The 27,363-nt window shown below is 43.5% G+C and overlaps 2 protein-coding genes across 4 annotated transcripts in view; both read left to right on the plus strand.

Annotated features, from left to right (window-relative positions):
* The first annotated feature begins 541 nt into the window (after positions 1-541).
* On the plus strand, positions 542-4,888 carry LOC114796917 (uncharacterized protein K02A2.6-like). Its single transcript, XM_028991436.1, has 3 exons — positions 542-867; positions 1,081-1,175; positions 1,386-4,888. Exons 1-3 carry the CDS (start codon positions 542-544, stop codon positions 4,499-4,501), a joined length of 3,537 nt encoding a protein of 1,178 aa, XP_028847269.1. The 3' UTR covers positions 4,502-4,888.
* A 3,656-nt stretch (positions 4,889-8,544) lies between these two features.
* edar (ectodysplasin A receptor) overlaps positions 8,545-27,363 on the plus strand; it is a 33,254-nt gene continuing 14,435 nt past the window's right edge. The window contains exons 1-6 of one of the 3 annotated variants that reach the window (XM_028991766.1): positions 8,545-8,724; positions 15,105-15,252; positions 16,087-16,452; positions 18,101-18,163; positions 20,426-20,548; positions 24,254-24,435. In XM_028991766.1, the coding sequence (XP_028847599.1) occupies positions 16,417-16,452; positions 18,101-18,163; positions 20,426-20,548; positions 24,254-24,435 (404 nt within the window). In that variant the 5' untranslated portion in view covers positions 8,545-8,724; positions 15,105-15,252; positions 16,087-16,416. The remainder of the gene's footprint in view (positions 8,725-15,104; positions 15,253-16,086; positions 16,453-18,100; positions 18,164-20,425; positions 20,549-24,253; positions 24,436-27,363) is intronic. The other 2 variants (XM_028991765.1, XM_028991767.1) reach the window with 2 other exon arrangements.

Consider the following 27,363-nt stretch of genomic DNA (forward strand, 5'->3'; position numbering starts at 1 on the left):
AAAATACAATATATCCAAAAAAAAAAAAACTGAGACTGAGTCACACCTAGTGGCAGTTGACATCCCTGACATCTAAAGTATGCTGGGTACTTTCCAGATTAGCCACGTTAGTGTCTCTTAAAGTTCAGAAGGCTGTTGGCTTCAGAGAGAATAAGCTTTGCCTGTACTTCATTCACATCTTACTCTTATCATGGGTCCAGATAGTCTCCCCGTGTTGGTGCAGGTTTCCTCTGAGTTCTCTGGTTTCCCCCCATCCTCAAAAGACAGTGAATGTGTGCACTCTGCGGTGGGCTAGTGCCCCTCCCTGTGCCCAGTGTTGGGATGGTTGTTGTACGGGCTGAATTCTGGGTGACACCGGATGTTACGTTTTGTGAACCTGTGTTGTTTTCAATAAAGTAGTTTTTACGCAACTGTAACAGCGTTAACCGTCCATTCTATTAAGAGTACAGAATAGAATGAAACATGGTGGCAGCGGTGCTTTGTTTTTTGAAGAAGAGCACAGAGATTTATTAGACACAGCGCGAAACTACGTCCGACAGTTATGGTCGAGAGAGCGGAGAGTTCAGGCGCAGCGCGGATGGAAAACTCGTTGGGACTGAGACCGCCAGCAAACCTTTGCTTGGACTCAAATAATCTGGCGAAATCATGGAAAACGTGGAAAGAAGAGTTTATGCTGTATAAAGATCTCACTTTGGCGGATGCCGGCGAAAACGTGAGACTGAAAGTTTTCAGCTATCTCATTGGGGAGACGGGAAGAGAGCTTTGCGAGACCCTAATCCCTTCCTCGTCACCGGATCGGACTGTAGACCGACTGATAAGGGCTTTGGAGGAACATTGCAGTCCCAAAGTGAACGAGACAGTGGAAAGGTACCGTTTTTTTGTCAGGAATCAGTTTTCCGAAGAGAACATTGACAAATATGTAACGGACTTAAGAATGCTCGCCAGTACGTGCAATTTCAGCCAGATCAAAGACTCTCTGATCCGCGATAGAATTGTTTGTGGGATAACCAGCTCTGTTTTGAGAGAGAGACTTCTAAGAGAGCAGGATTTGACGTTGGAAAAATGTGTGCAAATCTGCAGAGCAACAGAGTTGTCAAGAGAAAACAGCAGAACAATTGAAGGACGAGTGACAGAGGAGGTGCTTGCAGTAAAGCATGCGGTGCGAAAAGATGACGGTAAGAGCACAGTAAACTGCAAGTTTTGTGGTAAAGTACATGAAAGAAGTAAAAAGAAATGTCCTGCATATGGAAAAAAGTGCAAAAAATGTGGAAAGGACAATCATTTTGCTGCGTTGTGCAAAACTAAAATGCAGAAAGAAAGGACAGTGCATACCATCACAGAGTCAGATGAGGAAAGTTACGAAGACATCTTGTGTGTAACCGTAGAAACAGTGAACACCGTGACGGAGGATAAACGAAGACCGCCCTCGAAACTTTTTGCTGCCATGCTCCTGGGAAAAGAACAGGTGAAGTTCCAGTTAGATTGTGGAGCTAGCTGTAATATAATTCCTGTCAACCTGCTAAACCCATCCACACAAATTGAAAAGACGGAGAAAGTGCTGGTGATGTACAATAGAAGCACTCTACAGCCTCTGGGAAAATGTAAAGTCAAATTGCGAAACCCTAGAAACAAGAAATTGTACAGAGTAGAATTCATGGTTGTTGATGAGGGATCTGCAGTGCCACTATTGGGCAGCAGGGCAGTACAGGCCATGAACCTGGTGAAAGTTCAGTATGAAAACATCATGGCTGTGGATAGTATTGTCACAGAGGAGACTGTGAAAGTAGAAATGTGGAGCATGGATAATATCAAGAAAACCTATGCTGATGTGTTCCAGGGAGATGGATGTTTGGAAGGTGTGTATAGGATGGAAGTAGACTCACATATAACCCCAGTGAAACTCCCAAAGAGAAGAGTTCCAGTCGCAATGATGGCACCACTAAAAGCAGAGCTGAGTGATCTTCATCAAAGAGGGATCATCACACCAGTAGACTGTAGCACAGAATGGATCAGCAGTCTTGTAATTGTCAGGAAGCCATCAGGGAATCTCAGAATATGCATAGACCCAAGGCCACTCAACAGGGCTTTGAAAAGATGTCATTTTCCATTGCCGACAATAGATGACATTCTGCCTGATCTATCGAGAGCAAAAGTATTCACGGTGTGTGACGTAAAAAATGGATTTTGGCATGTGACTCTGGATGAGGAGTCAAGCTACTTGACCACATTTGCCACACCATATGGCAGATATAGATGGCTGAGGATGCCAATGGGCATCAGTCCCGCACCAGAGGTGTTTCAGAGAAAACTCAGTCAAGCTTTGGAAGGGTTACAAGGCATCTATGTCATTGCCGATGACATCCTGATCACAGGAGAGGGGGAAACCTGGGAAAAAGCAAACCAGGACCATGACGATAAACTAAGAGCATTGTTGAATAGATGTAGAGAAAAGAGCATCAAACTGAACGTAGAAAAGTTTCAACTGAGAAGAAGTGAGGTTCCCTACATCGGGCATTTACTTACTGCAGACGGGCTCAGAGTTGACCCTGAAAAGGTACGAGTAGTCAGGGACATGCCACGTCCAGTAGATGTCAAAGGTGTCCAAAGATTTCTGGGCATGATAAACTATCTCTCAAAGTTTTGTGATCACCTATCAGATGGCTGTGAGATTTTGAGGCAGCTAACTCATAAAGACAGTATGTGGGAATGGACAGATGTGCAGGAGCAAGCATTCACAAAGCTCAAAGACGCCATCACCAAAGCTCCAATCCTCAAATATTATAATCCAGAAGAAACACTGACACTCCAGTGTGACGCATCAGAGACTGGGTTAGGAGCTGCTTTACTGCAGATGGGGGTGCCGATTGCTTATGGAAGCAGGGCATTGACTCCAACAGAAAGGGGTTATGCCCAAATAGAAAAAGAATGCTTAGCCATTGTCTACGGGATGGAAAAGTTCCATCAGTATACGTACGGTCGGAAAGTCACTGTTCATTCTGACCATAAGCCACTGGAAAATATAATAAGGAAACCCCTGCTGAATACCCCAAAACGGCTGCAAAGAATGTTACTTAGACTGCAGAGATATGACATCGAGGTCACATACATCCCGGGGAAGGACATGTTGCTTGCTGACACACTGAGCCGCTCATACTTACCTGAACATGCATCTGGGGACTCAGTAGAAATGGAGATTGAGAGCATAAACATGGTCCATCATATACATATAGCAGAAGAAAGATTCAAAGCCATCAGAGAGGAAACAAGTAGAGACAGGAAACTGCAGTCACTCATCAAAGTAATTCAAGATGGTTGGCCAATGAGCAAGAAAGACTTACCGAGGGACATTGCACATTACCACTCCTTCCAGGAAGAACTGAGTACCCAAAGTGGAGTTGTCTTCAGAGGAGAAAGAGTAGTAATCCCTGACAATCTCAGAGGTGACATTGTTCAGCGCATTCACTCCTCACATTTGGGGATAGAGGGATGTCTAAGAAGGGCTAGAGAATGTGTTTATTGGCTGGGCATGAATGATCAGATAAAGACTTTTGTAGAAAAGTGTGACATCTGCAGGTCTATGGATGTAAAACAACCAAAGGAGACTCTGTGGTCGCATGAATTACCTAGCAACCCATGGTCTAAGGTAGGAACTGACATATTCACTTTGGACAATAGAAGCTACCTAATCACTGTCGACTACCTCTCTAATTTTTGGGAGCTGGACTATTTACCTGACACAAAATCAACCACTGTCATACAGAAACTGAAAGCTCATTTTGCGAGACATGGCATCCCTGATGTTGTTGTTTCAGATAACGGCCCACAATATGCATCAGAAGATTTCAAAAAGTTTAGTAGACAGTGGGAATTCAAACACAAAACATCATCACCTGGATACCCACAGAGCAATGGGATGGCGGAATCAGCAGTGAAGACTGCAAAAAGACTACTGAAAAAGGCAAAAGCTGATGGAAAGGACCCTTACCTCAGCATGCTGGATCAGAGAAACACACCATCACAAGGGATCAAAGCAAGCCCAGCACAGAGATTGTTCAGCAGGAGAACAAGAACTCTGATGCCCATGCACGACAACCTGTTACATCCGAAGGTAGTACACACGCAACAGGGACAGATTGAAAACAGAAAACGGCAAGCTGCATACTACAACAGACATGCAAAGGATCTAGGTGCTCTGCAACAGGGAGACAGAGTCCGTATCCAGCCAGGGGAGCATACCAAAGCTTGGACAAAAGCAACAGTTGTAAAACCCGTGGACCACAGATCTTATGATGTCCAGCTTGACTCAGGAAACATTCTGAGGAGGAACCGGCGACACCTCAGAAAAGACAGAGTCACAACTGCAGAAAACACAAAGCCGGGAACGGGAAATAGTGACCCAACGATGGGAGCAAACCCAGTCAAGTATGCTCCTGTCGTGGCTGTCACAAAGTCTGGAAGAAAAGTGGTTAGACCCCACTACCTTAAAGACTATATTCAGTAATCAGTCCTCTTGGGGGAATATGGGTTCACCTAAATCTCAGTTCTAATGGGAAATAGAAGAAGAAGGAAAGGGGGCTTTATTTTGGGTAGTTTATTAAAAGCTAGAACAGTTACAGAATTGTTGAACTAGCTAACAATGCCAAGACAATACGAACTTGGGGAATGTTTAGTTGATACACAGTGAATTTGAATGCATATATGTTGTTCTGCACTACATTTTCAATTGATCAAATTGTTGTTGATGTGTTCAGTTAATTTGAAAAAAAAAAAAAAAAAAGAGAGAGGATGTTGGGATGGTTGTTGTACGGGCTGAATTCTGGGTGACACCGGATGTTACGTTTTGTGAACCTGTGTTGTTTTCAATAAAGTAGTTTTTACGCAACTGTAACAGCGTTAACCGTCCATTCTATTAAGAGTACAGAATAGAATGAAACACCCAGTGCCCCTGGATGGGCTCTGGTGGCCGCGAACCTGAGTAGGACTAAGCGGTTAAAGATAGTGTATGAGTGAGAATATTTTCGTTTTTTGAATGACAACAAAATTCCATATCTGTGTAGCGGTTCTTCTTCTGCGTTGTGTAATTTTTTGATTTCGTTTCTTGAACCGCAATGACGAGCCGACACCCAAGAGATTTTCCGTGCAAACTGTATTCTGTACAAAAACAAGATCACGCCAGAACATCGCGTCACAACAATAGAAGAAATAACTTTTTTTACACACAAACCCCACGCACCTCTCACAGCTCATGCCATGTGTCTAAGAGAACTAAACCGGGTCTCCAACCCACTAACCCAAGGGCACGGCCACATCCAACCACTTTTCGGGGGGTGATCAAAGTTTTAGAACCCACATAACTTTTTTATAATAATCATAAACTGAGCAAACAAAAATACAGAAACATATTTAAAATAACCAGAAACATTAACACATTTTAACATTTTACAATTGAACAAACACCCGGATTATCATTATAATTCCCTTACCCACATCAGAATACAGGTAAACAAAATAAAAGTCTTTAGAAAATAAGAAAATAAAAGACACAAAAAAAAGAAATACATTTATAAATCTAGTGTAACCATTTAACTCCGGCACATCTGCAGTAGAGAATATGTGCTAAGATGTGGAAACATAACACCCTCCTTCGAAACATAACAGTGTCCAGCAAAAGTAGGTTAACTGATCCTGCAATTTCCATGGAAACCACAGAACCAAAGTGCATCTTTCCAAAATCTCCTCTGGCAGAGGACCGAAATAATAAACTATTAAAATGGAATAATATAGCACAGTTTGTGACACATTTCTCCTACATATATTAAGTCCCAAAATCTGAAATGTTAACATGTGACCAATGTCCAAAAAGCCTTTAAGATATTTGTCCATGACTGTGCTGCGTCACATTAAACCTGTATGAACGTTCATATTTTCTGCATGCACTTCAGGCACATTAACATGTGATATTTGTTTTCATCACACCAGTGGCCTTCTCATCTCGACCCAACAGGAAGAAGCCATTTTATTTTTACCATTTGGATCAATGGATCCTTGACAGGTTTTTGTTGTGCTGCCAGTGCTTGTAATTGGTAGGTTTCATGCATTTCAAAAGGGCCTTTTATCTGGTCTTTCCTGCGGATGAGGGAGAAGCAGCACGGAGGGGATGAGGGACGAGGCCCAGACTTTCAACTGGTCACTTCCTCACCCCAGGGAGGAAAGTACTCGTTCTCCGTCTGACCCAAACAGATGCCCAGAACGCACCTGTTTTCTGTTTCGGCCAAGAGGCAAAAGCTTCTGACAGCAGCATATAAATAAGCAGCCCCCTCACACATGTGCCATGCTCCATTTTATTACAGGAAGACACAGGAAAAATTATGATTCATCTAAAAAATAAATAAACAAAAACTGAAAATGCTAATAATTACTTTGCCAAAATAATACTAAAATTATTAATGTAATTTCATTTTATTGTTCATCCTGAATTAATTATTAATTAGTACTTAACAAGTAATGAATACCGCTCCACACAATGGAATATTTGAAACGGATTCTTCACATTGACCCATTTCCAGCTGATTTTATCTAATATTAACATAATAAGAAATACAATTCAATATTAACAATAATCATACATAAGTGCTGTTTGGGAGAATTCAGGCCAAAAGAAAATCTTGCAGTCCTTTCAAGTTCCTTTTTTTTTTTTTAGGAAGGACAGTGAACAATGATGAAAGGATCCATTGATCCCTTGAAACGGATGAATCAAAGTAATAACAAGGGGATTTAAAGAGACTGAGATCTTACTGGCAGGAAGTTTTGACGAGATCTGATATATGGTTGCATCTATCATCTTGTAATTTAAGAGCAATGGGGGTGTGCTTAATGGGAACATAAACAAAATACCCAGAAAAAACAGCTGGATTCTTTACTTAATATACAACAGAAATCGCAACAGCAATTTCTGTTGTCTTATTTTTTTTTTTACCAAGATTTTTTGTGCTGGCCATGCATAGAGTCTTCTCCAGCACATGCACATGGAGCAGTGGCGGCCTAGCGAGTAAGGAAGCGGACCCATAGTCGGAAGATGCCACAGAGTTGCCACTGAGTAAAGCACCGTCGCCACACACTGCTCCCCGGGCACCTGTCATGGCTGCCCACTGCTCCCTCAGGGGATGAGTTAAATGCAGAGGCCACATTTCACTGTGTTCACTGGGTGCTGTGCTGTGGTGTGTGACATGTGAAAAATAAATTACTTTCACTTCACATGCTCCCTTCTTTCACAGTCAGAGCCATATGACTTGTACAAAAAAATACAAAATAGCAAGCGTTGCCGATACCCACCAATCTGACCTACTGAAGCCACCTCAGATCACACACTGCAGTGGCTGTGCATGATGGGTGCATCCCTTATACCTGACCTTTTTACATCCCTCCAGAGTTCAGTCTTTGTACATTTTGTCATGAGTTTCACTGCTGTCCTGTGTAATGTTCCCTAATCGTTTTCACCTGTCTCAAGTGTATAAAGCTGCCCTGTTCGTTTCTGTTCGTCAGGTCTTTGAAGTTATGTTCCATGTTAACCAGTGTCATCGGATTAAACCCTGGTTTCGTGATGTCATGCGATGGCGTCCTTCCTTCCTCGTCTTCTCGTCACCTCTTCGTCCTCCTCCTCGTGCACCTGCCTCGTAATGCCAACATGGTTGTGACACATTTACAGCATTTACCAGACGCCCTTTTCCAGAGCGACTTACAATCAGTAGTTACAGGAACAGTCCTCCCCTGGAGCAACTTAGGGTTAAGTGTCTTGCTCAGGGACATAATGGTAATAAGTGGGATTTGAACCAGAGTCTTCAGGTTCATAGGCAAGTGTGTTACCCACTAGGCTACTTCCTAGCAAACAGGGGCCTCTTTTTTTCTATTAGCCGCAATAACAAAAACCTATCTTATGACAACACTGCATAGTGCAATTTTCAATGATTTAAGCTTTTTACACATAGCTGAGGGTTCAGATGTCCTTTTATTACAATTTGACTTCTACTTCTGATCACATTCATTGAAGATTGTTTTCTGACCACATTTTTTCCTCGCTAAGGTAATAGTGCTCCACTGTCCTTCCAGGGTTTAGCAGTGTTGTGCTGGACGGTTTTCAGTGATCAACTAAGCTTTTTGAATGCAGGAGAATAATTAGACCCCTCTGAAGTACATTGACGTCTTTTCCATCCGATCCAATCCATGTTTATTTATAAAGCACTTTAAAGCAACCAACACAGAACCAAAGAGCTGTACAGTGAATAAGTGAATTTGACCAAGTCAGAATAACTAATTAAATTTGAGTTTAACTTCTTGCATGGTTGGTTAGAATTACTACAGCAACTGGCTGGTTTGAATTCAAGTGGCAGCCGTTCTGAAACGAAGACTGTTCCCCCGTCTGGCCACTAGATGGCGGAGTGGAACCGGCGCGGCGCTCGGCGGAGGTCCCGTCTACCTGAGTCAGGTTAATTCCCTTTTTTAGGGCGGAGATCCTCCTCGCACTTTTCCTTTTCTTCGAGGAGGAGCTTCGTTCCCCGAGAAAACGATGCCCATCGGCAGCAGGGAGTCGCGGGCTTCAGTAGCGGATTACTTCGGTCCCACCGAGGGATTTGGTTCGTGCTGATCACTGTCCGGTGTCTTTTTTTTATTGGAAATCTAGCATCTACTGTCGCGGTCAGGAGTCTTGAAGGAACCTCCGTCCTGCAGGTAAGGCGACCCGGGGAGGTTTTCCGGGCACCTGGGGGAAATTCCTGGATCATCTGATCGCAGAAAGCGTGCATGCCTACTTTCATCCGCTCCACGCAACTAACATGAAACACTTGTATCTACCATTTACATTCATCAGCCAAATCGGATTCGGTTAATGCGAATCGATTAGAAAAAAATACTCCGAATAAATATATATCCATTATATTGTCATTCAGGCGCTGCTTTTAAAGGTATTTACGTGCGAGTGCACCTTTTTACAGTTCTAGTTTGAGCTAATCGTGTCGTTGTTTTTTTTTTTTTAGAAAGGTCGTGCTCCGGTTTCACTACAGGGCACCGCACGTCGTGGTGCGCGGCCCGCGCGTAATTGTTTTCACGGTGCCGCCTGTCTGTCCCACCGAGTCCTGCGGGAAAGTCCTGCTGCTCGGAGACATGCACGTTCATGCCGCTCCTCTGATGTCTCCCCGGGCTTTGAACTGAGTGCCGAAGGTGGAACTAAATCCGTTTTTCCAGCTCGCCGAGCCTGGAGCTCCTGTGCGGGACACTTTCAACTGGTGCTGGGGGCAGAACGTCTATTTTATTAATAAGCATTATTATTTGTGTTGATGGCAGACTATGGATGGGGGGGGGGGTCGATGTCATCATCAGCAACAGGATCTGCACCCTGGCAGTGGCAACAAAAAAAATCTTACAGGGGGCACGAGGTCACGGATAAAAGAACCACATAATAATGATAAGGGCTCACTGCCACTTATTAATAGTCAATTTATGGAATGATATCTGTTTTAGTATTGCTTTCTGGTTGATGTGTTTAATTTCTGCTGATTTGGGAGCATTAATCATAAGATGCAGCCATTCCTGAGGAACAGAGCAGCTCGGTTTGAGTCCCGGAGCGTCCGAACTTACAGTGTTGGTGATAAAAATATGCTGCAAGGGGTCTTTTTGAGGTCTGGGAACCTCTGATGTTTCCTCTACCTGAGAGTCAGGTGTGAAGCCTCTGATCAGAACCAGGGAGATCCGGAGACTGAGTGGGTCCCGGGCTCCGAGTTGGAGAACCCTGACATTGGTGTGAAATGTCACTCGGCACTTTGCACTTGACAGTGTTGATGCTGGCTACTGTTGCCCTCTCCTGGTGCCCACACCCGTCCCAGGATCCTCTCCATAAACCGAAACCACCGGTCCCCGTCACCGCAAGGGAAAATGGCGAGAGGAAGGAGACAAAGGCAATCAGGTCCAAGGGGGTTTTAGGGCGGCGCAGGCCCATCGTCGGTCTGAAGGGGGGCGATGAAAGACGAGCCTGCGCTTAACGCGCCAGTCTGAAGCCCCGGAATCAAAGGCCTTGTTGGCATGAACAGTAGTTGAAGGAGGGAGCGTCTCGGCGCCGTGCTTTTCATCTGCACTTTTGAGTTTGTTTTTACTGTGCTTGTCAGAAGTGGGGCTGACAGAGACTCTGTAATTAAAGCAATCAAAGGATGAAGAGAGACGGGGAGCAGACGCAGACCAAGCGGCCACGGCCAAGCGCTGCAAACAAGCCAACTTGACGACCCGCTGTCTCTTTTTAAACAAATCGCACACCTTTCTGCCATCACAGTAAAAAGTGTGGCATATCTGGTATGGTAAAATTGCTTAATTCATAGGTGTTTTTGTACACAAACTGAATTCCAACAGGAGATACTGGAGCATTAAAACCACGACAACAGCTCCTACCCTGTTGCCATCAGGGCACTTAATGACTATTTTTCCACCTCCAAGTCAATTTCTTTTTAATGTGCAACAAGGTTTCCACCTCACCCTTCAATTTAAATTTGATATTTTGTACTATATTAGCATATGCCTTTTTTACACACAGTATTTAAGATACCTCCCAGGGACTGCACCTAATTTCCCTTGTACTTGTTACCATGACATTATAGATATTGTAATTCTAACAGCATCCTATTCAGTAAAAATACCCACATGGTCACCATAGTGTCCCTGAGCGAGACCCCCGTGACCAATGAACATTAGGTGATCTCCCCCAGCTAAATCTAATTTAATATGCCATAATCAGTAGATCGTGTGTAACAATGCGCTAGTTCTGCTTGAACCTTTGGTTTTGTTTGAAACTGATTACACAGCGGGGGCTTTTCCACTGGAGCTTAGCTTGTTTGAGGTTTGTCACTAATTTGGGAGGTTCTTATTGCAAGCATTTGATTAAAGTTAGCTTGAAAGGGGGTCTTTTTCCAATTATAAGAGTCCGTTTAATACTATGGGCAAAGGACTGTGGCAATAATTTCTTAGAAGGGTTCATGGCTGGATGTGATCTGTAGTGTTCTACAACAGATTAAATGAAATGCAATTTATTAATGATCTTTATGTATTATTGTGCATGTGCCACAGTTAGAGTGATATGACCTCCAGCAGCAGCACCAGCAGAGAGATCTTCAGAGAAAGCGTTTTTGCCTGCGTGTACAGTCACATACTGCTTATAGCTGGAGGTGCTGAAGCTCTTCAGTTCGTTTCGACATGGAAAGTCAACTCTTCACCCCGGCCAGTCTCGCTCAGAGGCACAAGTTAAAGTGAATGCGTCCCCTGTGTAGGATTCCTTCCACTTCCAAGAAAAGAAGCATATCAAATATCTGTAGATATGATTCCTTTTTTTTTTTTTTTTCCAATCAATCTCGGGCCAGTGTATTAAATATTAGAATATTTGTAAGTTTGTACCTAAGGCAGCAGTGCACCATAATGCATCTCATTGTTAAGGTTTTTGGAGGGTGTTCAGGGACACCATGTGTTTAAATCTGAAAGACGGGCAGAAGTTAGTCTATGAAGACTTTTTTTTTTTTCTCTGGAAACAAAGCCACAAACAGGCATAACAATAACTTTGTCAAGGAGCCGTTAATCACTTGCACACATAAGTCATGAGAGCGGCAGGAGCCGAGAAAAGGACTCGCTTTGTTTTTTGTCCTTAAAGACACCCAGAGACGGCGCAGCACTTTAAAGGGCACTCTAAGGGGTGACTGTGTATGCGCCGTAGGATAAGTGTGTACATGAGGGGAGTGGTGTCACGTGACCCCGCGTACGACACTCGTACTACAACCTTCCGCTCCGTGCGCGTCCTTGAGGTTGAAGGCGGGATTATTTATCTCGAGCCAAAGGAGCCCGCGAATGGAAAACAGACGTTCGCTGCAGAAGGAACATGGCACTGCCAAGATTACAAGAACCCCACTTAATTATGCTGTTTGTTTAATTGTCATTAAGAATGAAATACCGGGAACGGCACCAGACCACCAGCACCCCCCTTCCCCTCCTTGTCCTTGGCCTGATTTCCGCCCTGATTAGTGCGTCTTGAGATGCATTTTCCTAATCGGATGGAGAGTAATTATATCAATTTTGAAGGCGGAACTTCTTTTTGGGGGGTGGGGGTGTCACTCTCAAGCCGTCCTGCGGATGACAGGGACCATCTGGTTTGAGTTATATAGAGATACGGGGAGGTTGGGGAGGGGAGGGATCCAATCAATCTCCCTTCGTCAGGCTTCAAAAAAAAAAAGAAAGAAAGAACGCCGCTCCGCATCCCGACCCAGCTGCCAGTCACTGTCAGCATGCGAGCCCTGTTCTCACACCCGGCCTGTGATGAGCGAGACCCCCAGGCTTTCCACATCCCCTTTCATTTCATTAATAGAGGTCAGAGTGACACAAACTAGCGGAACAATTCCTGAATCTCAAGGGCAAGGCTTTCCGAAAGAACTTCCTCTGGGCCGAATATTAACATTAAGGGATTCTGGGTTTAGCCATAAATGCTTGTTTGTGAGTGCAGCCATGTGTTCTGCATCGCCTTTCATCGTGACCTTGTCAAACCTTTCACTCGGGTATTAACGTAAGAGGTTATTACTTGTAAGCCCGAGGGATGGCTGTGGGAAACATGCAGTTAACCCCGGCACTGAGTAGAGCAGGCCACCGCCAATGCGCCGCATGAAGGACCGAGGAAGGGATGGAGCCCCACCCAGACCCCCCCCTAATTCATCTGGACACAGAAGGGGTGGCCCCGCCCAGGTTAGAAGGAAAGCAAGAGTATCTCCAGCCTAATCCCTCCCCAAGGAACAGATATTTCAGCCTTGTTAATGATAAGGATAATGATACTCTGTGTATTTATCTTAGATTATGTGGTCGTTATAAGATTAATAACCCGGGGCTGGGAGTCTGCGGTCGACTTTCAGAAGAGGCAAGTCCCGGCAGGGTCCGTGCAGGCGGAGGTGTCAGGAGTAAATCTGCTCTTCAAACATACCGTGGCGCATTCCAGCCCCGGAGAGCCGGGGTCCGCAGCGTAAAGAGCCGGCTGCTGGAATCTGATGAAAGTGCTTGGGCGTGTGTGTTCGTTTAGTCTGATAATGAGAGAGCGGCTCCAGGGCACAGTCATGTGAAAGAATGTCTGTCTGTGAAAAGAAGTTAGGAAAAAACTAAATAAAAATCCTGAAGCCCAGCGCCATGGGGTCTCCAGTGTACAAACACACGTTGAATTGGTCTGGTTGTGGTTCCTCTCCACAAGGATTTGCACGATTTAGCGCGTTTCAGTCCAGAAGCCAGGTTTTCGTGCGGGAAGCAGGGCTGCAATTAGCATCACCGAACCCGAGGCAGACGTTGTTGGGGGGAGGGGGGGGGGGGCATCATCCATCACTCTTGAGTTGTGACACCTTCTCCATCATCCTTATCTACTCCACACTTTGCTACCGGCCCTGCAGCCAGTTTAGCGCTTTAAATGGGGGGTTACGTATCCTGGTGTCCTAAAAGGACTCAAACAGACAACTCTTGAAGACAAAGACACATTAAATATTAAAATAAATAAATAAAAGAAGAGCAGAATATTGTTGATGCGGGTACGCTACGCCCTCAGGTACCCGTAGAAAGTACGGGTATCAGTTAAACCCCTACAAAATAGGGTCAACCGTTCACTTTTTTATGGATCATCAAACAATAAAACATTTCCCTGGCAATGACACGGTACCTGCATCCCCACCAAAATGAGCGCCTGCTGACAACGCGGCTGAAAGCCGGTAACTGCGGTGGACCTGTTGCTTCTTGCTCCGCCGCAATTATCTGCCGGAGACTCCATGAGACGTTCTGCTCGGCAGGAGTAATTACAGCGTGTCTCGGGCCTCTGACACAATTTCTGTGCAACAGTGGGGTGTTTGTCCAAAGCGACAGTGCAAATTGTATTCGCACACGTTCCTGTGTATTGCCGATGATTAAAAAGTATGTTTGAGTGCACACTCTGTATTTAACCCCGAGAAAGAGATTCATATGTTGAGCTGCCCGTGCCCTTTGCTGCTAAATACGGAGTTACAAAAAAGCAGTAGTTTATTCCATGCTGTTTTTTCCTCCTTTTGATGTTATTAGCTATTAGCTATAGCATTTGTTTTTGCACTGTTTATGCAAGGGCATTGGGAGAAGTTAGCTAACGTGTTTTCAGGGCACATTTTTTTGGCTGGCACTATTCCAGCGCTACGTGCTAAGTGTGGGGTTTGTTCGCCGCATTTTCCAAAAAATATATAAAACAAAACAAGAAAGAGAGAAAGAAAACCCAATGTTAAATGATTAAATTTGCGTGTGATTCGTTGAGGGGTGCAGGTTTAAATCGTCCAGTACGAGGAAGCCGTGTGCATGAGAGACGTCAATCACCTTCCATCCTTCCATCTTAAACTTCTGGCTGACAGAAATGATCGCAGACCATCGGGTAGGGTAGTTAGTCTTTTGTTTTCATGATACAGACAACTGCCGAGTGTTTCTTTTTTTCTATTTATGCAAATCCTGAAGTTCCCTGGCTTTAAATCACTGAGCCAAGCCCACACTTAGCACTTAGCGATTTCCACATGATTCGGCTATTATATAATTTTTACATTTATGTTAATGAATAAAAAAAAAAACTGGCTAATAACATCACAAAACAAGCATACTGTATATTTACCACCACCACCTACCCATTTACTCATGTCCTATATCTTATTGAAGCACATTAATGTTCCTGCTTCTTTTAACACAAATGCATGTAGTAATCCAGGATTTATATTATAATTACACTTTAGTCCAACTTTCCCACAATGAACCAGCATTTGGGGAATTTGAGGTTTATTGAAACCACAGAATCTATTAAGTAAATATACACTGTCTAAAGGGTTTTTATAGATCCTACGCCCTTGGGCCTCAGGAATCATACAAGCTGGATTTAGAAGGTAATCACCATTGTTCGGGAGTGTAAATCATCCCATCATTAGACAGTTTTGTGTTACTGATCTCTCCGCCTCCTCCTGCTTAAGACCACTGAATACTCCTGTGGTTATTACTGGAACTCGACTTTGGACGAATGTTTGCAACTTTTTAAAAACTCGTCTTGTTTGTCATAACAGCCGCATCGTGTCTGTCAGCCGGTGGTGAGGAGCATCCCGGCTCTGGCTTGCTCTGATTGACGCCCGACTACGACTTTGGTCATGGTGCGATGCACATGAAGACCTTGTGAAGAAAAGGGATACATGCCCATGAGGAAGAGGAGTGTAGGTGCGGCACCTTTTAAAGTCGACCGCGTCTCCGAGTGACACCTATGTCTTTTTGAAGTCTCGTGGGGAAGGGGGGATTATGCTGCACCGGAGCCGCCACCCAGGCCGCGGCGCCGCAGCCCTGAGACATCAGTCAGTCCTCAGATGCTGAGAACTTCCTCCAGGGCTCTAACTGTATGCCCAGAAAAATGGAGTCACATCCTTTTGGTTTTATCTCAGTGCAAATTGACACACACACACACACACAAACACACTCTCTGGCCCGTGAACGCAGTGTTTTGATGTGATGCTGGAGGCTAAAGATTTTGTTTGGATTTTGTCTCACGTCCCACTGTACGGCCTTCTCTTGATTCCCGAGCCCCCCCGCATCAGCTGGACTCTGGAGACACTACCTCACACCACGTTGATCGTGACACTTGTTTAGATTTGCTAATGCATCGTGCTTGTGCACTTGGCAGTGGATCTCGCCCTCGTGGACCTACTTATGAGGGGCGAGAGCGATTAGCCTCCTGAAATGCTTTCCACATTGTTTGTCTCCACGCTGGCTGATGGGCAGTAATTGTTCCTGATTGTGTGTCTCCCGAAGCACTGGAATCGTTCAGACAGCACCGCCGTCACGGCTAACGACACTTCCTGCGTTTTGGTATTAATGATGGAGGGTGATTATACGCGGGTCTGTCGGCGCCTCACGACCGGAACACATACTCGCCAAACGCAGGCTCACCTATTCCATCAAGGCACGCGTAAACACATTCACCAAAACAAGGCACCACGGCGTCGGCACTCCAGCCGGAATAATTAACTGCAGCATTTACAGCATGTGTTCCCTCCTCAGAGTCACGCCAGACCCGCTGACCGGGCTTTTTATACAGAGGCCACAAACCGTGAGGGCATTTAACTGCGTGGAGAAAACAAGTCAAGCAGCGTGTGACAGTTTGCAGTTTGATGGCAGTACATCGTCACTGGACTGGCTTAAAGTGGCTCCTCGTCATTTGGATTCAGTTTGACAGGAGAGTGGAAGTTTCATTCCTTCCTCCCCACAACATGCAGGACGGCTCCCAAGAATAAAATCTAAATAACTTGTTCCTCTCTGAGCAGATTATTGGAACTGATGGCCCCCCTCGTTATTTTGGACACGTGAGAAAAGGGGGGAAGAAAATCCAACATGCCTCTTTCACCCAGCCATCTCCTTTCAATTAAGGTGACAGCAATATTTATATTGTAATGAAAGAAATATGAGTGCTCTGTTATTACAGCTCTGGGATTGATCCAATAAAAGCCAGTCTCCTGTAGGTGAAGAAGAGCAGGGGGGAGGGTGTGGCAGCCCTTCACTACCGTCAGACAGTGTGTGTTGCCATAAACATCATTAAATCTATTAACTCCTTTACATTTCCACTATTTTCACAAATGCACAAATAAATCAATCGCTTCAGGGCGTATCGCTTCAGATGTTTTTTTTTCTACCCCTAAAATTGCATGCATATTCTTGTAGCTCCTTGTGCGTGCTAATGTCAAGTGACATCATGAAAAATATTCGGTAGCTTGGTAATTGTCTTTTAAGGTTAAGTGAAAAGTGAAGTGATTGATAATGTGAAACACTGCAGCACAGCACACGATGCACACAACGAAATGTGTGTGAAATAGTGAGCAGTGGGCAGCCATGACAGGCATTTTGTGGAGAAGGTGCTTTGCTCAGTGGCATCTCAGTGGCACCTTGGCGGTTCTGGATTTGAACCGGCAACCTTCTGGTCCGGTAATGCAGGAAAATTCCATTCCGTATGAAATGCTACAGTGATTTTATCACATTAAACATCAATTAAATTATGTTTGGAAGGGTGGAAGTGGCCTAGTGGGTAACACACTCGCCTATGCACCGGAAGACCCAGGTTCATATCCCATTTACTACCATTGTGTCCCTGCGCAAGACACTTAACCCTGAGTGTCTCCAGGGGGGCACTGTCCCTGTAACTACTGATTGTAAGTCGCTCTGGATAAGGGTGTCTGATAAATGCTGTAAATGTAAATGGTGCCACCTCATTGGCACCTTGGCGGTTAGAGATTCGAACCCACGACCTATTAAATTGTATTAAATACATTCCTATCATGGATTAGACGTGCCTTGATGAGTCAGATTATAGAACACCTTTTTAAAAACAACTTTCATGCATTTTTGCAATTTCCTGCAATTGTGAGTTTTGTTAAAATGGTTTATCCAATTGGTCAACAAGCTCAACCATATAGTCAAGCTGTTTTGTAAAGAGTGCATTGATGTGTAGGTCTACACAACTCTGTAGCTGAGTCTGCCTGGGTCTACCTTAAGATAATGAAATTTGCAGGTCAGCCAGCTTAACCACTAGGTTGGAGCCATAGAAGCACAGCCAACTATGAACCAGAAGACCACAAAGTCTCAGGTTCGAACCCCACTTACTACCATTGTGTCTCAGACGAACTATCCTGGTAACTATTGATTGAAAGTTGCTCTGTATAAGGCCGTCTAATTAATACTGTAAATGTAAATACCCTTCACTTCCACTATAAATTGAACTGCAGGACAATCCCCAAAAGTACTACATATTAAAAAAAAAATTATTTGACTCATCTGGAAAAGATTCTTTAAACATTTAATTAGACTGACCAAGTTGTATCACTATTAGACACAGCAGGCTTGACACAGAAAACCACCTCTAGCTTAATGACACTGCATAGTGAAGTGTAGGTTTGTGTGTGAGCCACCGAGCATGAGAACAGGACATGTGGGCAAACGTACAGATTCTGCTCGCAACAAGGCCAAGCAATCAGGCTTAATTATGTCTGTCTCTGTCTGTCTCTCTGTCTATCACATTTCCCAGGAGGAAGCCAACATGGTCCAGAAAGGAGGCCATACCGAGACACATTTCCTGTCCCTGTTACTGGTGAGACTCATATTAACCCTTCCAGTGTCATCAACAGCCTAACCCAGACAAGAAAAGATCCCTCTGGGCATACTGGGACATACGCAAATCTATATGTTTGGTTTTTCTTTTTGCCAAAAAGTTTTCAGGCAACAAAAACTTTACTAATGCCTTAAATGTACCATTTTAATCTGCAGTAGGATCTCCCCGGTCTTCATTTTCAGATGTTGACTTACAAAATTTTTTTGGCAGCACTCCCAGGGGCCTAATTTTACTTTGCGTTGCTTAATTATATCCCACTAATTCCACCTCCAAAAGCCCCTGGATTTGAACAAAAGTTTGGGATCTCATCAGCCAGGAACCTGTCCGCGAGGAGAGATGCATTGGCCAGGATGTCTGGGGATGGTCTACACTAGACTTCCCACGATGCATCAGGGCTAGGGCCGGTGCTGCAGGTGATGGCATGTGCGTCCAGTCGGCATCCTGTCACATTACGCTCTTTGATCATCTGCAGCATGCAGCTGTCTCATTGTTTGCCTCTGCTGTAAGTTTGTCTTACAGCGACTCAAATTTAATTTATCGTCTCCCCCCCCCCCCCCCATCCTCTCAGGAACCGTGCATTTCATCAACGCGGAGAGCTCGTTGTTTATGGTGAGGCAATTTGGTTTTGTTGTTTTGTGGATTTGGCTTTTCACCCACTTCCAGACGCAGATTTATTTATTAAGTTTGACTCGGTTTAGAGCTGCAAATTAGCTTAGAGCAAAACCAATCACGTTTGAGAATAACATGCTGACATCGTTTGCACGAGAATGTTATGTTCCCAGAGTGGTATTGATGCCCGGCCTGAGCTGGGGTAATTTCGGAAAAATTTGTCATCGTGGCACAGGCCTTCAGGATGAGCAAGTTTATGGGCCGATGTCTTGCTCTCCTGAGGCCTGCCATTGTGTGTGGGAAGGGATGCTGACTGCTGTCTGAAGCCCCGAGCGGGGAGGCTGCCTGGCGCCCTGTGTGGCTTTTGTTGTGTGTGAGGCCCGTTTGAAGGCCATGGCCACTCATACCCCCAAGCTGCCCAGCTGCTCCGGGTTAGGAGCCTCTGCGCAGACCAACACTGGCTCCATAAATCAATTATGGGCCATTTAATGCAGTCATATCTGTCCGCTCTCATGATCTCTGCGTGGAAATGCCTCTGCTCCGATGACGCTGCTGTGCTGTTTCTCTTCTAATCTCTCGTGCTACTGTACAGCACTAGTGCAGAGCTTGAGAAATAAACAGTGACCTTACGAGCCTTTTAAACCCACTTCAGTCACAGATCCAGACAGCCAATAGAGGAGTTTGTTCCATGTAGTTAGTGCATTAATAAAATGCAGTTATTGAGTAATAAAGAGGAGCTGTCTGTGGTGCTGATTCCTGGGGTTTTAAGGGGCAGGAGCAGTGGACATGAAAACCCTAATCGCAATCATGACATGTTCTGTTTATACATTCAGACAAATATGAATGAATGAAAGAATCCTGTATAAAATTAGGTTTAAAAACCTTTTTAAAAAAGACCAGTATTCTTTGACCTTGGAGGTGTGTCTCCTGAAGGTACTGAAGCCACGCCCTTTTTCAAGTGTCAGTTGCAAACTATCAGCTGAATAAATGCATGCCCCCGTCTAGCAACGTTACTGGACCAGTACAGTTATCGATTCGGGTCCAGGGGACGGTGATCTACCGGACAATCTGAAAATGAAGACTGGGGAGATCCTACTGCAGATTAAAATGGTACATTTAAGGCATTAGTAAAGTTTTTGTTGCCTGAAAACCTCTTCCATCTCAGCCTGCAAAATCATGGTCATTATTTTCTGATTTTTTTTTTTGTTATCATCATGCATTAGTGACTAGAATAGAGTTTCTTCTACCTGTTCTTTGTGTCATTTGTGTCATGTATGACCAAAATGACAGCCACACAATTAGTAGAGTAAAGGGTGTGAAGAGGTGTTCTGTAAATCTAAAATACAATATATATATTGTTATATAACAATATATATACTGTTAGTTTAGGTTACGGATTCTGATTGGCTGCCTCCAGAATCATTTTTGCCTAAATATCAAACACTCGCTAGAACTCTAGAAGTGCTTTCATGTACTAACACGAGACCCCTAGTTGTGTATATGTTATATATTTCCTTTTTTAAAAAGTATTACATTTAACATGACAATAATCATATTATTATTCGTAAATCATAATCGTAAAACATATTGAGCTTGATTTCGGTTGAACTCTGGTTTCCTGTGTCCCTGCAGGTGTCTGCGCTGCCATTGCTCAGTGCAGAATATGCCATCTGCAGAGAGAACGAGTTTCACAACAAGACCAGCAGCACCTGTCAGGCCTGCCCACCCTGCCAACCTGGCCAGGAGCCCCACATGGTGAGAGCTTTTCAGTGTTGTAATGCATTGATCACTAATCACGGGTGATCGTTTTGTTTTCACCTTAAGCATTCCTGTTCAAAAGACTGACACATAATAACTTAATTGCACAAGTTTGTGCTTGTGTGTGTGTGTGTGTGTCGGAGGGAAAATTATAGAGCACAGAGAGAGATTCCTGTCTGCCAGTGCTGACCTAAACCTTGCAGCATCCGCCACTTCCTACAGACCACCCAGGCAGCTCTAACCTCTTTACATTTCAAAAGACGACTCCGGAGGAACTCGATTTAAACTGGATCTGGTGTTTTTTTTTTTTTTTTCTTTTTGCACTAAATACTCGATTCAGATTGGCTGGTGGGTGTCTGTCAAAACAGATATATTGCACAAGTAGTTCTAGTCAAGATCAGTCGCAGGTCTGAATACATGATGTAGCCCTCAGCAGTTTTAAATTCAAATGCAAACGAAAGAGAAAGGAATAATGCAGATACCATGGACTCTACAGCGTGGGTTCAAATATTTTTTAACGTTTTAAATTGTTTGATAAAATAAAACCACACCCCTTTTTTTCCATGTTTTGCAGAGATTAGAAAAACAGCATGGGAATGGTAGCAAAGACCATACTCCGACTCGGTGCACTCCCTAAGTAAAAACACTGTACGCCTCAGTTACTCCCGAGCTCCTGAGGGAACACACCTCGCTTCCCAGGCGTTGCTTCAAAGCATTTTTTAACTCTGGATAATAACCGTGCCCTGTGTTTGCTTTGTTCATGTAAATGAATTTGAAAAGGCATTAGATCTGCCTTACAGCACGAAAACCTGCGTCTACAAACAAAAAAAAGGGATTATAATTACACTCATTTAAGGAAAAATAAAGAGCGATGAGACAGTCCTGAGTGACTCATAGGGACCGAGGACAATGTGGAGACACATTAGCCTAAAGATGGGGTTACCTCCGCCCCACGTCTGCCGTCTTGATTACCAATATCGCCAACCTGTAATTGAAATAATCTGTGATCTCCTCGTGGCACAGATATCCCTTTCATTAGAACGTTTTAATTCCAACCTGCCTAAGTGATCCCCGGTGCGGCGCAAAAAACGCTGCACATCAAACAACGCACTTGATACCCATATCACCCAAGTCAAAAGCCCGCTCCACTTTTGAAGTATTAAAAGAAAGCGGGGGGAAAAAATCAAACGCACAGGGGAACATCAAAGGCCCCCGTGAAATGAGAGATGGGGCGCGCTCTGACAGCCGCGGTCCGTCCACCTAGCGGCGGGGCGAGTGGCAGTGAGTGATTAATGCCCCACTCGAACCCAGCTTTCATGCATCCGGCCCCCTCTTCCCCCCGCAGGGCAGGGTGGGTGAAAAGGCCACAAACGTCCCTCTCCTGGTGGGTAAAGCGCTCACATCCCAACAGCGGTCCTGTCAACGCGCCTTCCCACAATACATCACAGTCGCATTAATGTCTAACAGGTCCAGTCCAGTCCGAAATTACGACCAGAAGAGTCCTATCTTCCGAGAACGTTCGGAATTACACCCTAAAGTTGCGACACGTTTCACTCATCACGAGAACCAGAGACTAATACCGAAGGGAAACAGAGATAGAAATCCATATTGGCATATTGCCTTTTTTGGGGTACAATTCAATAATAATAATATGTGGGAGAGAGCAGCACCAGCAGATGGTCTTGTTTCAATAAGAGGAGATAAAAGCCCTGTCTAGTTGGGAACATGTTTTGTTGTCCTAACTCCCAGAGCTGGTTGTACACAAGGGGGGCTCGCTGCATCCACCGAGCTGCAGGAAATTGATGTCGGAGGTTTTTTCGGAGTCAAAGGGCTTTGAGACGAAATGAAGAGGAGTTTATCTTAAGCAGTGCCATATGGAGAGCAACAGCAACGCCTGGGCTCAGAATGACGGCTGCGACCAATCATATTTCATGTCTGATGCCTCAAAGACTGCAACCGAGGTTGATGGCGCCCCTGTTCAATTGGGCAAAAGCTAAATGCACTGCTGCACATCATTTAAGAAAAATCGGGAAATGCAATCATGCATTGACACTCTGCAGTGATGATTTTTAAAAAAATGTTTTAATGTAAAAGCCTTCAAACAGTGTACAGCTCACACTTCAATCATTTTAGCACATCCTGTGACGATATTGGTAATGGCTGATGGTGGTTTCCCATTAGTATGTTACCAGTAACAGGCACTCTGAAAAGCCATGTAATGCTAACTTTTGTTCCTGATGTTTAGCTCTTGCCCTAACCAGGTTGCTGCATTCCCTAATTATAATAAACAATATGTTAGTTTTGTAATTACTAACATATTGAAACCAAGCTGACGTTGTTTAGTTGTAGTAAAGGACTGTGAGGAGTTTTAAATGTTTCCAGGGTGAAGAAGAGCGAAGAATGTAATAGTGATATGTAATATTCATGAAAATATTAGCATTGCGCACAAATTGATAGCTTTCAGTTCAGTAACCTGATGGTGAAGTGATTGTCATTGTGAGACACTGCAGAACAGCACAAAGTGACGCAATGAAATGTGTCCTCTGCTTTTAACCATCGCCCTTGGTGAGCAGTGGGCAGGCGCAGTGTGGGGACGGTGCTTTGCTCAGTGGCACCTCAGTAGCACCTTGGTGGATCAGGATTCGAACCGGCAACCTTCTGATATCGGGTCCGCTTCCTTACCCGGCTAGGCGACCATTGCTCCTTAATCAGTTTACCATGAGTAACAAATGATTAATGAAACAGAAAATAGACCATATAAAATTAGCATTTGATCTAGGATGTTGTGGAGCCTTGGATCTCAAACTGTTGTATGTGTACCACTTGTGGTACTGGGGCTCCCTCTAGTGGTAAACTGGAAAACTGATTACAAATACATGTTTAAATGCAGTGTAGTGAACGACAGCGTAGTGTCTTAATATCATCAATGAGGTAGTCAGTACACTAACCTCATGCAATTCTGACAGTCAGTAATAAAAATTCCCATATTGGGAAATAAATTTAACTTGGAAAATAGTACTATTTTATAATAGTTATTTTATAACTATTTTCATAATGGTGGTATTTGGACATCCAACATTTTTTTACTCAGGAAAATTCTATCAGAACCACTGAGTATGTGGCCAAAATAATGTCATTAATGACATGACACAGACATTAAATTTATAGAAGACTTTAGGCATAAGAAGTAATGAAGTGCTGTTTCAGTGTCTTGGTAAGAAGAAATTCCATTTCTCTAGCTAGAAACTAATTTATTAACAGCGAAAGAACAGCGCAACAAGTTTTGGGAGCAATTACTGGGATGAGTCAGCAGTCTGGATTCAATTTCTTGTGCAGAAGTGGTTGTGTGAGCTGTCAATTAGGAATGGAGGTACCGGCATGGGGGGTGTGATGTTTCACTAAGCAGGGTTTCACCCCATCGTCTTGCGAGCATGATGGGCACCATCCATCGGAATGCAGCTTAGCCCATGTGTTTTTCAAAATTACTGGTGACATCCGCAGATGCAGCTGTGTTAATAAGAGTATCGTTTACACCCCTTTAGTCAAAGGTTCAAATAAATATGCTGTCCTTTAATATTAATTCTCAGTCTCAAAATCATGATCTTGAGCGAAACACAAATAGTACTTTCTGGGAATTTGATGTGCGTCATTGCCTTTTTCTGCACATGTTTTTCAGATTAATTACTTATTTCATTATTTCAGAACTGTGGGTACGGCACAAAGGATGATGACTACAACTGTATTCCTTGTCCACCGGGGAAATTCTCAAAGGGCAAGTACGAGATCTGCCGGAGGCACAAGGACTGTCACTCCTTGTATCGTGCCACAGTGATGACCCCAGGAACAGCCGAGAGTGATGCTGAGTGCGGACCCTGTCTCCCGGGGTAAGCAGTCAAAATCCCAGAACAATAAACAAGTAAATTAAAACACAACACTTCCTATGAACTCTGTTGTCAATGAACGGTACAATGAAATCTAATTTTGCATCTAACCACAAGTGCAAACAGGAGATTAAAGTACATAATAGTACATAATACAAGAGGTATGTATTATATGAGACATATACAGTACATGCACAACATATTAAATATACATAAACATGGTGTATAATACCTATACATATGTATTATGATGATATACAAGCATGTGCTATACATAATCAGCTAAAATGCAGGACAATCTTACATGTGTCAGCTATAATGTAACTTATTAGCAGCAGTATGATGCAGATTGCTGTAGAATCTTTTCATTTGTACATACAATTACTTTTTTCTTTTTTGCATGCCCATTGAATTATTATTACAAAGAGTAAGTGTGCAGTTTTATCTATCTCTGCTTAATATGAATCATTCATGTGGTGTTTAGAGAATGGGATAAAGGTCTTGATGAAAATCTTTATGCAGCTGAATTAGTTTATAGGCATGCTTAAAGTGGCCATAAAGAGGGCATGTTCGTAGGAAGTTTTGCAAAATGAAACTATGACCAAAGGCTACTTCTATTGAAACAAGAGACAAGAAACATCCAACAGTGATTCAAAGGAAAGCATTTTACTGAATGACCTCAGTGCCGCAGTGACACAGGGCATCAGGAAAGAGCCTCGACACATCCCCCAGAGACCGGAGATGAAAGCCTGGCATTATTAAGTGTCGTGAGTAAGAGCAGTGCTGAGCCAGTTGCGCTGTCTGTGCAGCATGAGGGCGGCTCTGAAAATGTGCAGTGGCAGAGATCAGACAGGACCAGTGGGCGCACATGTACGTGTTAAAGCCATCGCTGATGCCAGGACCACCCCGCATGGACCCCCGGTGCCATCCTGCACTCTCCTTGTTTGCCTGTGCCGCAGAGTGACCCAAAATTGTTCGCGGTACCAGCTCGAATTACCCATCTGCCGTCTTTTCAAAGCAAGACATGGAAACAATGGAGGAGCTAAACTGTTGCAGAGCGAGCAAAGGCTCTGATCTCCACGAAAAAGTGGAGCAAAGTGAATGTAGGCCCAAAATAGGCCGAGGCCGCTGTCACTGCACCCACTTTATCCAGAGGGTCTGGGTTCAATTCACGATAATGTAAATATACAAAGTGTGGCTTTTTAAGGGCGCATTATTGAGTTCATTTAAAACAGTCAATGACCGTTTCAAGGCCCGTTCCCCTTAAATTCTTTTGAGCTGCAATGTGACATTATTGCTTTTAAAACACACTGATCTGACAGACTGCATTATTTTTACCTTAGGCCTTTCTTATAGTTAATGTTCAAATATTTTTAAATACCAGAAGGCCTGTCAGAAGGGCTGATAATCTGTTTTATATGGTGGAGGTCTTGAGATGTGTGTAGGCCTGTATCACACCAATAATAAGCCGATAAAAGTCTGACTGCTACATAGTTATGTTTCTGAGACTGTCAACTCAATTTTTAGCGTACATTTGCACTATGCATTTAATATGTTATACTTATTTGGCCACATAGTATTCAGCTTACCAATATGAGTTTGTTATTTCTCTATGGTGTCTGTGTATCAGCATCATTAAAAATGATCTGCATCTGCATCTATATAAGTGTACACCTTATGCGATTTTATAACACATTATATATGAAATCCATTGGTCATGCTGTTCTAGTCCTCAATTACGCACAGATTTGTAAAGTTACAATAGATATAAAGCCAATTAAACACAGTTAGCATCCAGCCTGAAGTACAGGAGAACACTGATTTACAGGTAAAGTGCATGTATGAGAAGTGAAAATACAAAAGCTAAAGAAGGGCTGCATCCTACAGCATATATAGGTGAGACAAGGACCCTAGATCCTTCCTTCTCACTGTGAAACATTATTTTACATTTAACATTCTTGCTGTAATGATTCTATGTCATTTTGCATACATTCAACCTGTTCTACCTTGTACCTGTACCTGGTACAATTCTGCCATTGTCTGTTCTTCTCCAATATGTTATGGCCTAAATCAAAAGGATATACATTTATATTTCCATTTTTTAATTAAAGAGTAAGAAAGTCTTTAGAATATGGTTTACCTCAGGAAACTTAACATATCAAATGAATCTTACTTTATTCCCAGAAATGGTTGACCATGCACTGAGAGAAGGTACTGGAACAAACAGATTTGCCCATCATCCTCAAGGTACAAGGGCACCAAGAGTTTGCTTCCAGCACACCATCTCCCGAGAGACTTTCAGGAAACATGTCCTCCAATGATGTTCAATAAATGCAAATGTTATCAATACACAAAATTTAATCAAAACGCAACATAGCTAATCGTTCAAATATTACAAATACAAAGCAAACAAATAAAACTTACTAGCATATGAGCCTCTGCTTCGCTTTGGGTTGTTATGTGGTCTGTATCCTACATGCTCTTGCAGATTCAGCCTCCTTGCTGATCATCATCCGATATTCTACCTCCGACCGAACACTGTTTGATTATAAAGAAAGCATACCTAACATCACACACTTTTTAATTTTACATCTCAGTATAAACTACTCTGCCTTTTATCTTTCCAGACCAGTGTTCATCACCACCATCTCCTGATCTTTGGCATGTCAAGATGCAATTAAAACAAGACAAAAACATAATGTATGTAACATAATTTTAAGGACACAGGTCTTCATACATAAGAATATGGAAGATTTTAGAGCATCCAAAGCACATCGTTTTGAGGTACTTGCAGCACTAAATTGAAATGGATCTCCCAATGCAATGTACAGTACATGCTAATAAGGTCGGAGGCAAACCTTAATTATCGATAGATATGCTAGATATGTTTAAATAAGAAAACATAAATCAAAAGTATTAACAAACTTTATT

Source organism: Denticeps clupeoides, chromosome 9, assembly GCF_900700375.1.
Source record: "Denticeps clupeoides chromosome 9, fDenClu1.1, whole genome shotgun sequence".
In the NCBI taxonomy this organism is placed as follows: Eukaryota; Metazoa; Chordata; class Actinopteri; order Clupeiformes; family Denticipitidae; genus Denticeps; species Denticeps clupeoides.